The 15233-nt window shown below is 47.3% G+C and overlaps 8 protein-coding genes across 8 annotated transcripts; 5 read left to right on the forward strand and 3 right to left on the reverse strand.

Annotated features, from left to right (window-relative positions):
* Positions 1-137: 137 nt before the first annotated feature.
* Positions 138-723, reverse strand: H6S33_003968 (uncharacterized protein; the record flags this gene model as incomplete). The annotated part of the gene is made up of 3 exons (XM_044835323.1): positions 138-200; positions 272-292; positions 358-723. The coding sequence occupies 3 exons, from the start codon at positions 721-723 to the stop codon at positions 138-140; spliced, it is 450 nt and encodes a 149-aa protein (XP_044691502.1).
* Positions 724-986: 263 nt separating this feature from the next.
* On the forward strand, positions 987-1504 carry H6S33_003969 (uncharacterized protein; the record flags this gene model as incomplete). The annotated part of the gene is made up of 2 exons (XM_044835324.1): positions 987-1002; positions 1068-1504. The coding sequence occupies 2 exons, from the start codon at positions 987-989 to the stop codon at positions 1502-1504; spliced, it is 453 nt and encodes a 150-aa protein (XP_044691503.1).
* Positions 1505-2041: 537 nt separating this feature from the next.
* H6S33_003970 (uncharacterized protein) lies at positions 2042-3090 on the forward strand (the record flags this gene model as incomplete). The annotated part of the gene is made up of 5 exons (XM_044835326.1): positions 2042-2179; positions 2244-2267; positions 2376-2684; positions 2833-2925; positions 2977-3090. 5 exons carry the CDS (start codon positions 2042-2044, stop codon positions 3088-3090), a joined length of 678 nt encoding a protein of 225 aa, XP_044691504.1.
* Positions 3091-3622: 532 nt separating this feature from the next.
* H6S33_003971 (uncharacterized protein) lies at positions 3623-4115 on the reverse strand (the record flags this gene model as incomplete). Its single annotated transcript, XM_044835327.1, has 4 exons — positions 3623-3692; positions 3760-3915; positions 4004-4041; positions 4110-4115. 4 exons carry the CDS (start codon positions 4113-4115, stop codon positions 3623-3625), a joined length of 270 nt encoding a protein of 89 aa, XP_044691505.1.
* Positions 4116-4388: 273 nt separating this feature from the next.
* On the forward strand, positions 4389-6197 carry H6S33_003972 (uncharacterized protein; the record flags this gene model as incomplete). Its single annotated transcript, XM_044835328.1, has 4 exons — positions 4389-4491; positions 4554-4607; positions 4735-5799; positions 5857-6197. 4 exons carry the CDS (start codon positions 4389-4391, stop codon positions 6195-6197), a joined length of 1563 nt encoding a protein of 520 aa, XP_044691506.1.
* A 446-nt stretch (positions 6198-6643) lies between these two features.
* Positions 6644-9120, reverse strand: H6S33_003973 (uncharacterized protein; the record flags this gene model as incomplete). Its single annotated transcript, XM_044835329.1, has 6 exons — positions 6644-7347; positions 7400-8319; positions 8393-8656; positions 8715-8839; positions 8910-8966; positions 9025-9120. 6 exons carry the CDS (start codon positions 9118-9120, stop codon positions 6644-6646), a joined length of 2166 nt encoding a protein of 721 aa, XP_044691507.1.
* A 752-nt stretch (positions 9121-9872) lies between these two features.
* H6S33_003974 (uncharacterized protein) lies at positions 9873-10860 on the forward strand (the record flags this gene model as incomplete). Its single annotated transcript, XM_044835330.1, has 3 exons — positions 9873-10014; positions 10087-10643; positions 10702-10860. The coding sequence occupies 3 exons, from the start codon at positions 9873-9875 to the stop codon at positions 10858-10860; spliced, it is 858 nt and encodes a 285-aa protein (XP_044691508.1).
* Positions 10861-13038: 2178 nt separating this feature from the next.
* On the forward strand, positions 13039-15176 carry H6S33_003975 (uncharacterized protein; the record flags this gene model as incomplete). Its single annotated transcript, XM_044835331.1, has 5 exons — positions 13039-13453; positions 13516-14131; positions 14178-14199; positions 14281-14806; positions 14866-15176. The coding sequence occupies 5 exons, from the start codon at positions 13039-13041 to the stop codon at positions 15174-15176; spliced, it is 1890 nt and encodes a 629-aa protein (XP_044691509.1).
* Positions 15177-15233: the final 57 nt, after the last annotated feature.

The raw sequence follows: 15233 nt of genomic DNA on the forward strand, positions 1-15233 counted from the left end.
CCGCTTTTTGTGGTTGATCGCTTTTTGTTTTTTTCCGCTAAACCCCCACTCCCCCAAAGAAAAAATGAAAATAGATCAAAATTTACAGCCCATTGAACATGATACAGGTAGAGTTGCGATGCAGGGAAGAAAGCCGTTTACTGCCGAGGTTTTTCCTGGGTTCCCTCCGTAAGAATCGACTGTGCGCCGGGAGTCAAGGACTATTTTAGTTATTAGTATTACTATTGATACTGGCCACTTGTCTCTGCTCTGCTTTTGAGACGGAGCTTACCTCAGTAGTGAATTGTTGCATCTACCGAGTGAATAGATTAGCTTTTCGTCCTTGCGTTGGTTTGTTCATTTCTGAAGGGTACAAACGTTATATTCCTTCTCCATTTCGGCCAATTGCTGGTCCCCTTGGAGGGCAACCGCATATGGAACTCCCAAAATCATGACCGAGGTAGTCAAGACCCACAGCGTAGATCCACCGAAGGAAAGTCCCTTGGAAATCCACCTATAGGTGCGCGAAGCTCCGTTGGAGAGATATGTGCGTTGTTTCAATGGGACGATATCCTTCAAAGCGACAAGGCGGTCGTAAAGCGTTTCCTCCAGCTCATCATCATCTTCCTCCTCGTCAGAGATTTCGCTGTCAGTATCGGTGAAATCGTCATCCTCAGCGTCGTCCGCGAATGCAGGCTTCACATCGGTGAAGTGTTCGTCTTCAACTTCTTGGATTTTGACCATTGTTGTGGATTTTTGATTGGAAGTGGGGTGGCAATTCAAGGGTGTGTGTATTGGATGGCTTTTGCGTTCGGTAATTTTTTTTTTTCTTTCTGTTATCGATGACGTTAAGTGAGGCGCCGACTGTTGCAACACGTGACTGACTGCGTGCTGAGTCACGTTCATTAAATAACTTCGAACGGTATTGTGGTTATCGTCGGAAACAACCACCACTCTTGAACAATAATTTGGAACTCTCTTTACGGATCTTCGAGGAGCTTGCTAACATGGCTGGAACTTACGGTACAGAAGCTGGCTCAACTACTCACTCTAAGATAGCTTTCTAAGAAAACTAACTGTGTAGCTAGAAAGGAGCGATAAGCCTCAAGATGAAGATATTGTCATCTCGATCAAACCGGCGGCAATGAAAGAGGTCGTATCTGGCCTCAAAACTCACGAGTTTCGGAGATATTCGATCCCAGAATCTGTGAGGAGAGTATGGTTCTACGTCATGGCACCTGTGCAGGAGCTTCAGTACATCGCAACCATCGGCCGCGAGAGGCGACCGGGACAAATTGATGAAGCAGACAAGGGTGTTGGAAATTCGGAATTCAATGATGGAAAATTGGATGCAAACTACGCATACAAGATACTTCAACTCTACGAACTGGAGGATCCGTTCACGTTCTATGAACTCAAGGAATATGAATTTTTGAGGGCGCCGCCTCCTACAGCAAAATATCAATGGGTCAAGGAAGGAATGCTGAAGCACATAAAATGGGACGAACAGAAACGAATATTTTAGCAAGTGAGGGCTCTCTGAACATAATCTACTATTGGTTGAGGAACTTATGGTCAAAGTAGTCAATGAGCCACAGTTTTTTGAGCAGCAATAGTCTTCGCAGAAGCTATCTCCACCCTTGGGTTTTCTTTTTGTCTGTTTGGGGCTTGCGAATCAGTAAAGCGATAGTATTGATCCATTGGGAGGACTCTGGTGTTAATGAGCACCGTGAAATCTCTCTTAGAATGATAAATAACAATAAACCCATTTCTAAACACCTTGTACTGCGGTAGACCTTATAGGTGTATATACATGAGGTAGCAACTACTTTACTAGACAACTCTTCGGATGATCTCGGCTGTGGCTCAACCTGTGGCGGTGTGATGGGTGCGGGGCGAGTGCAACGCCATGATCAGCTCCACCACCTAGAATAACCCTAACCTCCGATCGAACCCGTTTCGTTTCCTTGCGACCCCGATTCTTTCTCTCAACTCATCATCATCGCTCCGACGCCCGGTTCTCATCCAATCCATTACGGTACCCTTCTCTCCGCTCTCACCAATGTTTTCCGCCCGCACCGCCTCCCTTGCTAGGGCAATTGTCCCCCGCGCCGGCGTCAGGACTTACGCCGCTGCCGCCTCATCGGCTAAGCCGCCCGTTGCCCTGTTTGGTGTCGATGGTACTTACGCTTCTGCTTTGGTGGGTTCTCCCGGCTCATGTTTGATGGGGAGGTTTCCCTACTTTGTGCTACAATGGTTTGTAGTGTGAGGTGGACGGCGATGGGAGAGTATGATAGAAGAGGGGGGGTTCTTTAAAGATTTTTCTTTTGTGTAGACAAATGGGACATCAATCATCGAAATGTCCACTCGGCTAACCCTCCCTTCCGGCCGAATAGTACACTGCATCAGCCAAAACCTCATCTCTCGAAACCACCGACAAATCTCTTCAGACCCTCAAGGCAACCCTTGACCGCGATGCTAAGCTCGTTTCTATCATCTCATCGCCTACCTTGAGCGCCGAAGACAAGTCCGCAATTATCAGCCAGATCACCAAGCCGATTAGTGGTGATAAGACAGTCAAGAACCTGCTCGAGGCTCTCGCAGAGAACAACAGACTCGGTCTCATTGGAAGTGTTATCGACAAGTTCACCATCCTTATGGGGGCACACAGAGGAGAGGTTGAGGCAGTAATTACCAGTGCTACTGTAGGATATCCCCAAATACTCATTTATGGAAGAATACGTGAATTGGAAGGTGCGGGGACGGATGTGGTTGTGTAGGCAGGAATATTAAAGGATATATTTGGTCAGGAAGGGGCTAAAAGGCTGGGCTGGACTAACGCTGTACCTCTAGAACCTCGACTCCAAGCTCCTCAGTCGTCTTGAGACCGCCATCTCCAAGTCCCAATATGTCGGACAGGGCAAGAAGTTGAAGGTCGTTAACAAGGTACATATTCAATAAACATCCGTATCTACGATTGTTTTCTAATCTCGATAGGTCAACCCCGATATTGTTGGAGGGCTTGTTGTCGAAATTGGTGACAGGACTATCGACCTTTCCGTTTCCTCGAAGATGGCCAAGCTGAACAAGCTTTTGACCGATTCTTTGTAAAAAAGAGGTGAATAATAGGCCTTTCGACATAATGACAAAAAAGAAACATGTGATATAGATGGATAGTTGAGGTGGGCTGTAGGGGCTTGAGGAAGGTATAGTCAATGTTATTATAGATTGCTGGCATATCAGTTCCACCTTTCAACTGTTCGGACGGATATTTGTAGCAACAGCATTGCCAGTGGTTTTTATTTTGGGAGGAACTCCTTTAGAAACTCGGTTGAGATAATCTGACGTGTAGTGGTGTGGGGGAAGGTGATTCTGGATAGGAATTCCCAGGCTTAAAAGATTGAAGGATTTCCAGCTACCAATAGCTTTCATATCGAATCCTGACCAGATCACTAGTACGCTCATTTCAGGACAGGGCTGACGTGAAATTTGTCTGCGTCTATCTCAATTCTCAGATATATGCACAATACTGTTTATTTGGGTTTGATAAAGCTTCTACGCACCCTGTGCCATTCATTTGGTATTTATTTTTTTTAGAAAAACACCACTCCAAGTAAATATTTCCCATAAGCCCCCAAACTCTCTAGTCTTCCATCTTTACATCCTTTTCGGCCGCGTTCTTGTCTTCAGATATCCACAGGACATTGTTACACCTACGCACTGTTAGTAAAATGTAACCCTACACATCGGCATTTGCTTAAGGGAGGTGGTATATAGTACCTGATGAGAACTTGTCCCAAGCTTCCTGTGCTTTTGCCATCGACAAATTCCTCCGTCCCGGAAAGCTGAATGTTCATGTAGGAATCAACACTGACGAGAGTTCCCTTATACTCTGTCTGTCCCCACTTTAGGCGCACGACTACAGGCTTATTGACACTAGATCCGGCACAGTACCTGTGTTAGTATCGGCTTATTTCCTTCCGTTCCTAGATTCATTGGCCAGGATGTTAGGAGGGTAACGTACAGCGACTGCAGCATAGGTCGAGGGTTAATAGGAACAAACTGAGCACAGCATGTTAGCCAATAGAAGCTTCAAGGAAGCACAAAACAACACAGATAGAGCGCCTTACACTCATGGCGGACAGCAGTAGAGATTACTGGATAGTTTTCCTTTTGATTGTATTGTAGGGTGTATGGGGCGCGTTGTCTGAATGTTTCGAGGTTGACTCCACAAACGGTGTATTGGGTTGACATCCACTTTGTTATTACACGGCCGGGTAACGAGAGCAACAGGGTAATTTGCCTGTCCTGTATGTATGTAGCTTCTGGTTCCTGTCACTTTCTCTTCAAACAATCCAAGATATTGATTGATCCCTTCGCCTTCTGGTTATAATAGCTTGTTCGCGAAGATGTCGCCAGCTGCAGTCCCACCTCCCGCAGAGGCTTTCGCCCCCCTGGAACAAATAAATCGTCCTCCAGAGGGTGTTGTCCTCCCTCCAAAAGACCTCCGAGGTAGGTGCGCTTCTTCCACGCGTGTTGTTGCTTCAAACGCTAATTCTCGTGCTATTCACTAGCCATCGTTGAAAAGACTGCTGGCTACGTTGCTCGTAACGGGCAAGTCTTTGAACGTGAGTATCTCAATACCTATTATCCCCTCTAATTTCCTCTGAGGCTGATTCGTGGTAAGGGGATCACACGAAGTCAGTCGAGCGGTATTTTCAAGAGAAAGAGTAACAATTCGCTGACCCTCACTAGAACGTATCCGCGAAAAGGAGAAACACAATCCTAAGTTTTCGTTCCTTAATACAGCCGATTCATATTACCAGTTCTACATATGGCGCCTCGAAGAGATCCGTGCTGGTCGCGGGACCGCCCTCGCAGCCGGGCGTGCAGGTGGCGCAGAAAGCAAACCAGAGCCCGTAGAACCGGAGAAACCCCAAGGTCCTGCAGAGCCGCCAGAGTTCAAATTCAGCGCCCGGATGCCAAACATCTCCGCACAAGATCTCGATATTCTCCGGTTGACCGCGCTATTCGTCGCACGACATGGTCGCTCGTTCTTAACAACTCTGTCGCAACGTGAAGCTCGCAATTTCCAATTTGATTTCCTTCGCCCCAATCACTCATTTTATCAATACTTCTCACGTCTTGTAGACCAATACACAGAACTCTTGACGCCCTCCGGGGGTGTCTCTGTTGAAGAACTTGAGAAGAACGTTAAAGATAAATTCCACATCCTTGATCGAGCACGGGGTCGCGCAGAGTGGACAAAATTCCAGGAAAAAGAACGAGAGAAGAAGGAAGAAGAAGAGGACCAGGAGCGCCTCACATATGCGCAAATCGACTGGCATGACTTCGTTGTTGTTGAAACAGTCGTCTTTACTGATGCCGACGACCAGACTGACCTTCCACCTCCGACGTCCTTATCAGATCTACAGCACGCGTCTCTAGAACAAAAAGCACTTATGTCACTACACCCATCAGCCCTGCGGATAGAAGAAGCTATGCCCACTTCTGACCCAGAGCCTATTGAGACTCCATACCAACAACACCAAAGACAGCAGCGACAGGTTGCAGAAGAGGAGGACGGTATGGAAATGGAGATGGAAGGCAGTGATGACGAGGACCGCGAGAGGCAGCGCGAGCAAGATAGGAAACGACAGGCGCAGGAGGCGGCTAAACAGGGACTTGGTCAAGGACAGATGAAAATCAGGAGTGACTATGTACCTCGCGCGCTTGCAAAGCGACAGCTAGGTCAGCTCGGTATCTGTCCGAACTGTGGACAGAATATTCCGTTAGATGAAATGGAAGACCATATGAGAAGTAGGTCTCCTTTGCTTTCTATATTTCATTTATTTTTACTAATGCGTGTGTTTGTAGTTGAATTGCTTGATCCCCGCTGGAAAGAACAACGTGCTCGGGCCGACGCCAAACAATTAACAACTAATATCTCCACCAATGATACAGTCCTAAACTTGAAACGTCTTGCTTCCCAGCGTGACGATCTCTTTGACTCTACAGGTGGTCACAATATCTCCGCCGAGGAGCTGGAGCGTAGGAAACGTGTTGCAACTGGTGGCTCTTGGGATGGATCTGCAGAGACAAAGGATGCAGTTCGCCATCAGCAGCTCCAGAATATAAATGTTCAGGAACAGATTGAGGCAATCAGAAGGAAGGCAGGAAATGTTTCTAATCCTAGTGTGGGACCCCAGAGGCAGTAGTTTGAGAATACTTTCAGCAAAGAACACCGGACCCATAGGATGGAAACAAGGCAACTATGAATAGCAAAAACATATGGGCGGGCAGAGCTTATGGGTGGCAGCCCTTTTTGTACTTTATATCTAATCATGATAAAAATGACCACAATCCCTAATCATTGTAGAATTTATACGTGTATCTAATCCGCTCCCCTTGCGATAGAAATTACTGTTGTACAAAAAACCGAAACCCGAAGCTTTATATAAATCCTTTCATCCCCGAACTTTGCAATACTAGCTGCCTCTTGGGCCCTACGTGGGGTCCAGAATATTCCTAGGGTAGAGCAAAGATGGAGCAGGACCATAAAAACATATTGTATCTAACTAACGCCGAATGATGAGAAAATAAAAATAAAAAAATGCTACTGTGGTTCTTTTGTAGAGGTCCTAATTCAGTCAACATTGCCCTTCTATTCTTCCTCGTCGTCCTCGTCGTCCTCTTCGGAATCTTCCTCTTCAGAACTCTCCTCCTCCGCTTCAGCTAGCCACTCGACAAAGGCCTTGGTAACTTTCCTAACATTTGCCATCCCGCCAACATCAGTGCTACTCCTCTCATCCGCCCACCAAGCATTGACTGAAACTTCTTCGACCAAATCTGCTTCAAACATTTTTTGGCAAATGGCAAAGAGAAGTGCGGGACCCTGCTTTTTGTCGACACACTCTTTCTGCACTATGAGCAAAAAGTCTACTTGATCCTTTCGCTCAAAGATTGTCCTTTTGATAAGTGGGCTCCATCGTGTGAAAACAGTTTCAGTGGCCGCCGCAATTGTCTTAGAGGCTTTGGAAACTAGCTGTTCAACACGGGCAACGAGTGCTGTGACGACAGCTCGACGAACTTGATGCCATGAGGCATTGGCAGACATGCGCAAACCATTAAGCTCGAGTGAGGCAACTTCAACGGGGTGGTCACCCTCGACAGCAGAAAATAGTGACTGAGAAGCTTCTTTATGCCACGACTCCGCTTCATCATTGTCTTCGGATCCAGCGGTAGTGACAGAGTCCGAGCGAGCTAGCCTTGCTTTTAAGCCGGGCATGTCGTCCTCTGAGTCGTCTTCGTCATCCGATATAGTAGATATCGAGGAATCAGAAAGATTAGAATGATTCATATTAAATACTAGAAATGGTCAGTTCGTAGCCTAGCCAAAACTTACCAGGAACCCACTCACCTAATCCGTCACGCAACGAGCCCTCCAATCCGTCATCATCATCGTCATCGTCCGAGCCCTCATACTCGAATCCAATACCACCAATCCCAACCAAATCTTCATCCGTTCGTTTCTCATCATCAGAATCATCATCATTTCTCTTACTACTGGAGTTGCATATCCTGCTACCAGCCCTCACGGTTGTTCCACCTGCAATTTTGACTCCATACGATATGATAGAACCTGGTTGAATGATGCATCTATTCCCCAATGTGACGTTGTTTGCAATAATTGCGTTGTTGATCTTACAACCATCACCGATAGTCACCCCATCCCAGATGTGTGCACATTCTATCTCTATCTCGTCTCCAATCGCACAATTCCTGCCGATAACGCTCTGTCCCACAACAGTGTTCTCCCCAATTCTAGTACCAGAACCCAGGATAGTCATACGATTGATGATTGTAGATTTTGCCAATGAGACGTCGTCCTCGACGTAGATATTTCCTCTTTTCAGACTGTAGGTCTGGTCTATGCCAAGATTGCTGTCCGGACATAAGGGATATGCCCAGCGACTGGTGATATCTCTGCTGATGGCGTCGTATGTCTGGAGACTCCTGGCTCTGGCTCCATACTGATCAGATAGTATATGAGCGTGGATGGACATCTCATAAAGATCAGTCTCTCTAAGGACACCATTTAAAAAGTCACGACGATGATGTTGATAATCAAAGTTCTCAGTATATAAGACCGGAACATTGGGTGCACAAATGTCAAGAGAACAGTCGAGAAGGTCGGAGCGTATTTGAAGTTCCGAGTGGGCCTTGATCAGAGATGTAGGCAACAATGTCATGTCCCCATCCTTGGTGCCAACCTCTTCATAATGAACACATCTGTTTGTCCCCTTCTCAATCACAAAAATTCCAGTTTCGCTTCTGGTTCTGGATGGGTTTAACATTGGTTAGCCATTTCTCTCATTTACCCGAGAAAAGATAAAGCTAAGTGATAACCTACTTGCTTCTATGTGCGGTTCCTGCTTCTCTCAAAACCATAGTCATGATAGCTTTACTACTGATTGCACGTCGCTTATTGTGCTCCTCTAAAACACTATCCAGTGACAAGTTGCCGATAAAATCCCCATGTATAAGCAAGAAATCGTGTGTGATAACCTGCTTCTGGTCCAGATCACGCATGGCATCGCCGACTGAGGTACTTGTAGGCGACACAATTATTTGACAGTTTTTTATTGGAGATGACGGCTGGTTCCATTTTGAACCTCTAAAAACGACATAAACCCCATTAGAAATGTCAATACATCAAGGAGAAATTTCCAAACCGGATGTATTCTTCGATTTTCTCAGCATGGCTAGATGCATATATAAAGACATCTTCCACGCCAGAAAAGGCGAGGAATTCAAGTGTGTAATCGATGAGCGGGGTGTTTGCTAGAGGAAGTAGGCACTACAACACAGCTTAGCTTCAATTTACGAAGATAGAATTTCTCTTGGAAGAAATATTCTGGGTTGCTCACTCTGGGAGTTTCGAGGGTGAGGGGTCTGAATCTGTTTTCGAATCCATCTGTGAGGATCTGTACATTTGAGTCAGACAAAGCTATCGCGATACTATCTTAGAATTACTCCACTCACAACTGCCTGAAGACGATGGATTTCTCTTGCGTCTCCTTCCCGCTTCTTTCCTCCGGAGTTGGCGGGGGTAGCTTTCTTTTCTTTGCGATTACTCATGGCTGTTTGTTGAAACTTTTGGACTCTTGAGTGTTGCTCGCAAGTTGCGGTTGGTGGGGTTTTTTATTATGGTGGGGGCATGAAGCAGGGCAGATCAACGTCGCTTAAATTTCTAAGGCGGATGTCCCTCGTACCGTCACGCAAACAGAAAATACTAAGTATTGAACGCTTCTAAACTGAATTCGAGCCTGATATCATTCTATAAGCGATATAAGACATCACTCTTGACTTGATACATACTATTCCCTTCTCATAGTTTTCAAGTCCTTGTCTCATGGTCTGCGATAATCATATCAAACACAAGGACCTATGTACAATACCGGAGAATGCGTTAATTCGCACCATTAGTGATGCAGCATCGTATCACTACCGCAGTCAAGCAAGCAGCATGCTAATGAATCCCGCTGCAATCTTGCAAACCTTTCCGGCACTACATGTAGGTACATTCTAGCCAAAGCTAAATACATGTAGGTTTCGTTGATTATTTCTTTTGTTGGACTAGGTATGCCTGTGCCTCGACGCCTCAATGACGGTAGTAATGCGCCACTAAAAATAGGCACTCAGCCACTCTAAACGAAGAGGTGGCCTCTACCCCCTACGGTGGCACAAACCCTGCCATATCAATTAAGATCCCCATCGTGTCCTCAAAAGCGTTTATCTCATCTCACCTTCTGTAGAACCTTCGTTGCTTTCCTTTCCCTCGCCCGTCGGCTTCAATAAACAATCCCTAATAACCTTTTGTATTTTCAACAATGTCAGCCCCCGGACAACCGGTAGCTCAAGCTCCTCCTGTTGCTTCACCTGAGGCGCTGGCCGTCGCTCAGTTCCTTCGCAACCAAGATCTCAAGAGTAGGACTTGTATCCTTCAGGGTCAGCGCAAAGACCTCTTCAAGGGTATGTTGATTCGAGGTTCATTATGGGCTTGATAATATATCGTCCAAAACTGATTTTCGCTCTATTTGATAGTTAAACGTGCTGTTAGAGCCCTCCAGGGCGAAAACTACGCAAAGGCTTGCAAAAAGAACCCTCTCCTTCCAAAAGTCACCAATCCCAACGAGGCACTGCAGGCATTCTCACTTCTTCCTCGCAATCTCCTCGCTCTGCGCGTCTCTAAAATCGAACCAGGCTCTGATGGACAGCCAGCGGGCAAGCCCGGTAAACGAGTCAAGGGCTTGTGGACCGTCAAGATCGAACAACACCAGGAAATGAGGGATGAGCTTTATTATACTTGGTTTTACGAACCTCGCAGTTGGACACAGACCTTAATGGCCATTGGAGTTATCCTCGTCTTATTACTAGTCGTTATGTTCCCGCTCTGGCCGCCAATGTTGAGATTGGGCGTGTGGTATCTTTCAATGGGCATGCTAGGCCTCATTGGATTGTTCATCGCAATGAGCATATTCAGATTGATTCTATTCGTCATTACGATGTTTGTAGCTCCGCCGGGTCTCTGGTTGTATCCCAATTTGTTCGAGGATGTCGGATTCTTCGACAGTTTCAGACCTCTCTGGGCTTGGCATAAGGTACGCAGATAGTTCAATATGATGAATCAAAAGCATCAACTAATAATTTGGTGAACAGGTTGGAAAGGAAAAGAAGGTTAAGAAGAGCGTCGCTGGAGAAACACAGTCAGATGCCGTTGCCGAAAAATCTGCTGCTTCAAACACTGCTGTCCCTCCGGCTCCTGGATCTCCGCCCAAGGCTACTGCACCGCCAAAGCCCACTGTAGAGGAGGGTTAGATTTATTGATGATCTGAAAGTAGTAAAACATGGCTATAGTTGTGACGTTGTTCCTTGAGGGGGTCTTGTAACGGAAATGCTGTATGCTTGGAGCTTGTTATATTCCTTTTTAGTAGTGGTGTTCTTTTATTTCGATATTTGGTGCTATGGTTTAGAGCTTTTAAAGGTTATTAATACCTCTTGCATGATGAAAAACGTATAAAACAAGCTTCATTGGAAAACCTACAGCTGCCATCCTTGCAAAGAAATGTGCCATCGCTATAAATACATTTACCTACATGCATGCAGGAAAGTTCGGTATGCCTTCTACTCGTAAGTTCATAGCGTTTCCGAACACGACCGATATTGCATGACATACAAAAAGGTGGATTTGGCGCTTTTTATATGGTATGCAATAGCAGTCGTGTTCGGAAACGTCATGAATTTACGAGTAGTAGGCTACGATTTGATTCAGCCGGGAGAGTCAATGTCCAGCCAGCCTGAACTTGTACCATACGAAACTTACAAGCTCAAATTTTTGTAAAGTCATACCGACTCAGGTACCTTTGTGGGCTACGATTTGGTAGTCAATAGGGGCTGTCTTTTATCCTAGCCCCTCATATAGTGCCGGGTTCTGAAAACGTACGAAGAGGTTAGGAAGTATTTACTAAGCGTCAATCCTATTGTCATCTGACTGCAGCGCTGTGATACGTACATGTAGTTTAAATCATGCCAATGATACATTAAAACCTTTATAGTGATTCGGAGTACCGACCGCCTATCAGATAAAACAATGTTCATATCAACCAATTATATATACCTAGAAATAAAAATCGCATGACTTGAAAAAAAAAAAAAAAGAGTTCATATCAACCAATTCATATAATAAGAGTTCTGTTGTATTTGAAAACCAAGAGTTGTTGGCAAAACGATTTATCTTGCAACAAAACCCACTCCACTCCGGCCCCCGCCCGCCCGCCCACATCCTCACGCACCTCACCACGCACTCCATCCCACCCACGCCCCTCACCGCCAGCACCCTCCTCCACCACGCCCTCTCACACAACGACCTCCCCCCCGCGCGCCGCGCCTACGCCCTCCTCCTGCGCACACCCGGCACCGACATCCACGCGCTCTGGTGTGGGAGAGGGTGGGCCGCCGTGGGCGGAGATGAGGGTCATGTGGTTGTGGAGGGGGGTGGTGGCGGCGTGGTGTGCTGATGGGGCGGGGGATAAGGAGGAGAGGGAGAGGTGGGGGAGGGAGGCGGAGAGGGCGTGGGCGGGGTATGTAGCGAGAGGAGGGAGGGATGGTGCTGCCGGAGGTGGTAAAGAGGGTAGAAGAGGACGACGACAAAGAGAGAGGGGGAAGGGAGAGATGAGGAGGAGGAGGAGGAGGAGGAGGAGGAGGAGGAGGAGGAGGAGGAGGAGGATAGTTAGCTTCGGCAGGGCTCAAATACGGTGGTTAAAAGTAGTTAATAAATTCCCATTCTTTGAGTACTTAGCTTTTTGGAGTCCTAGCGTCGTTTTACATACTCGCAGCAGGTAACAAGTACCCGAAAATGCACGTCCTAATCTGCAATTTCCATTGGAGTAGAAGTCAAAAATACACCAAAAACTTGCAGCTGCATATTCGGGTACTTCATGCCCGCCGCGAGTATACCCACCAGTCTTACTGCACCGTTTTGCACCCACCCTTATCACTACTAGTACAGTCGCACCTCGTTATGTCGTTAGCTTATTCTGGGAGCCAAACCCCTACGAGATAGCAAATATACGAGACAGCAAATAGTTTTTGGTGGAGAAGGGCAGTACCTGTCCCGCAAATCCGTACGAGACAGCAAGAGATCCGAGATATCGAATTACGAGATAGCGAGGTGCGACTGTACCTACATGTATTTACGGACACTTAGCATCGTTCCTATCTACCTACCAACCACCACCAGCACCTCCATAGCGTTCCCGGACCGGACTGGGTCTGCATCCACCAAAATATGGATTAAAAAGCTGACCCTTTTGTTGCGGGGCCAAGACGGTGGCTAGTGCTAGCGAATTCGCTGTGTTGTCACCACTCCTTAGGCAAAGCCCCGAGCGATTGCTCGGTACTAGAGGGATCTCGTTGAGCGGGGAAAGATTATACCTACTTCCCTCTAAAGACCAATACGATCTCGTTCTTGTTTCAACTCCCTCCTTACTTTCAAACATGGAGAAGAGAGAGCCATCTCATACCAATTATCGGCGTCGCCCTACTCCATCGATAACGAAAACCCTTTGGGAGTCTTTGCTGGTCTTCAGTACCCCAGCTCGAGGCCTTATATTAGGACTGCTATGTACTAGCTGGACTTTCAGAGCTCTACCTAAAGTTCTTGCACAAGACCCGGCAGTCACAGATAGAAGCAGTACTTTCCAGGTTCTCGCAGATGGCACCCAAGATTTAGCCGCACTTATTGGTCTCTTTGCAACGGACAGTGTCGAGCGATACTCAGTCGACTACTCTAGAGGTTATCTTTCAGTAGCTGTGGCAACATGCTCTCTTCTCGGGATCTTGGGATATGTTCGGGCGTTGGTAAAGCTGGCAATGGGCTCAAAAGCATGCCAGGACCCAGCATTTCCCACAGGTGACCCCCCTCACTGCCATCTTCCTCGTAAATACAGTCTCTTACAGTTCAGGGTCCAACAGCACCAGTACGGGCCATCCTTGGCGTAGCAGAAGCTGATAGGCTGCCAAGAGAGGACCTTGTCGAGATCAGTTACGTTTCCACGACCACGCGTCTTGGTGTCGTCAGATTCGAGATGGTCAAGCGACTGAGACACACGCAAGAGTCATTCCCGACCTCAATCATGAGCTTCCGCTTGATATCTAACCCTGACACTTACGGCCGTGCGCTTGTCTTGAACGGGGGGAACGGAATCCGAGATAATTGGACAAAACTCCTCATCATCTTTGGGTCTTTGTTGCTCACGGCAGCTGCGACGAGTTTCCCGATACTCCCGGTCAGTAGCATCTGGTCATGGTCCCGAATATTCGCATCGTTTGGATTGTTCGGTGCTCTGGCTATCTCGTCGATAACGTGGGCGTATGTCTATATCAAAGAGCAAACGCCGTCAATAATGTATGAGGAATCCACATTCAACGGGCAGCCCAAGCCGATGATTGAATTGAACAAATTTGCTATAATGCATACAGCACAAGGAGATGACGGCCCGGTCTTTTGCAATCTTCATGCAGTATCCGGATACTACGAGATGGCCTGCAGAGGGTTTTCGCTAATAGCAGGAGCAGTGATAGCCGTCGGGTAAGAAATACACCAAACCTTTGGAACCCCTTCTTACCAAACTTAGGTACATTTCCCAGTATGTGGAAGTTCGACGAACAACCACAAACCAAGCTGCGATCTGGCTTGGGGTGCAAACAGCACTAGCATTTATCAGAGTCGTAATCTAGATGCTTGACCCTAAATTCGACGACTATATCGACGACAAGGATCTCAGCGTTTCTGAAATGTCACTGAGGTTTAACGGCCACGACTTTGCTTATGTCATGTTTTGCACACCCTTGTACTCGCCCATGGAACAGCGCTGGATTCCCAAGGGTGCGCACTACACTTTAGAGCTCCCGATTCTACTTTCTCAACGGCTCGGGCAGATGGATATGCTTGAGATGTTGGAGCAAGCCCACACTATAGCGTCCAGCAACGACGTAACGGAGCTTAAGAATTCGCTGGTCCATGAATGCACAGCAATCTGGGACTTCCCTCCGAAGGTCTTCAGTAAATGGCTTGCATACAAAAGAGCAGACACCGACAGCGTCCGAAACCCGCCTACCTGGTACAGCTGCAAGATCGTCAACCTCAGAGGCACTCAGCCCTGGGTGGGCGGCGACCTCGTCTTACTTCCGGTCATACTCGCCGAAACAGGGATTGCAGCGCCGGGCAGTACCCAGCAGAATGCAACATACAGGACTGCGTTCCGTACTGAGGACGACTGGCTTTTCCGCACAACCATACCGACGGTTGGCATGCCAAAAAAGCTGCCGCGCCGGTCTCTTTCGGTCCCCCTTTTAGACGTCCGGAGGCACGTGACCCTGAGCTCGTAGAGCAGCTCAGTAAGGCGATTGAGAAGTTGAGGGACCTTAAGATCCAGAAGGGACTTCCACCTATGGCTTTTCCGGCGCCGAGCAATACGGCCCGCGGCCCTCCGGGCGGAGCGAAAAGTCCATCTGTTAAGGCTCCAAGTGTTAAATGTCCAAGTGCCCACAGCCGGACAAGCGTAGCGGCGAGTTCAGGGCATGATGTGATAATCGAGATGAGCAATGTGACGACTGCTTCGCCTCCGAAATAAACATTTCACCACCGACAACAGTCAGCACTATAACCCTAACGCAGCTACAGAATTTAC

This window comes from Morchella sextelata, assembly GCF_020137385.1.
Source record: "Morchella sextelata strain SCLS chromosome Unknown scls_16, whole genome shotgun sequence".
NCBI lineage: Eukaryota > Fungi > Ascomycota > Pezizomycetes > Pezizales > Morchellaceae > Morchella > Morchella sextelata.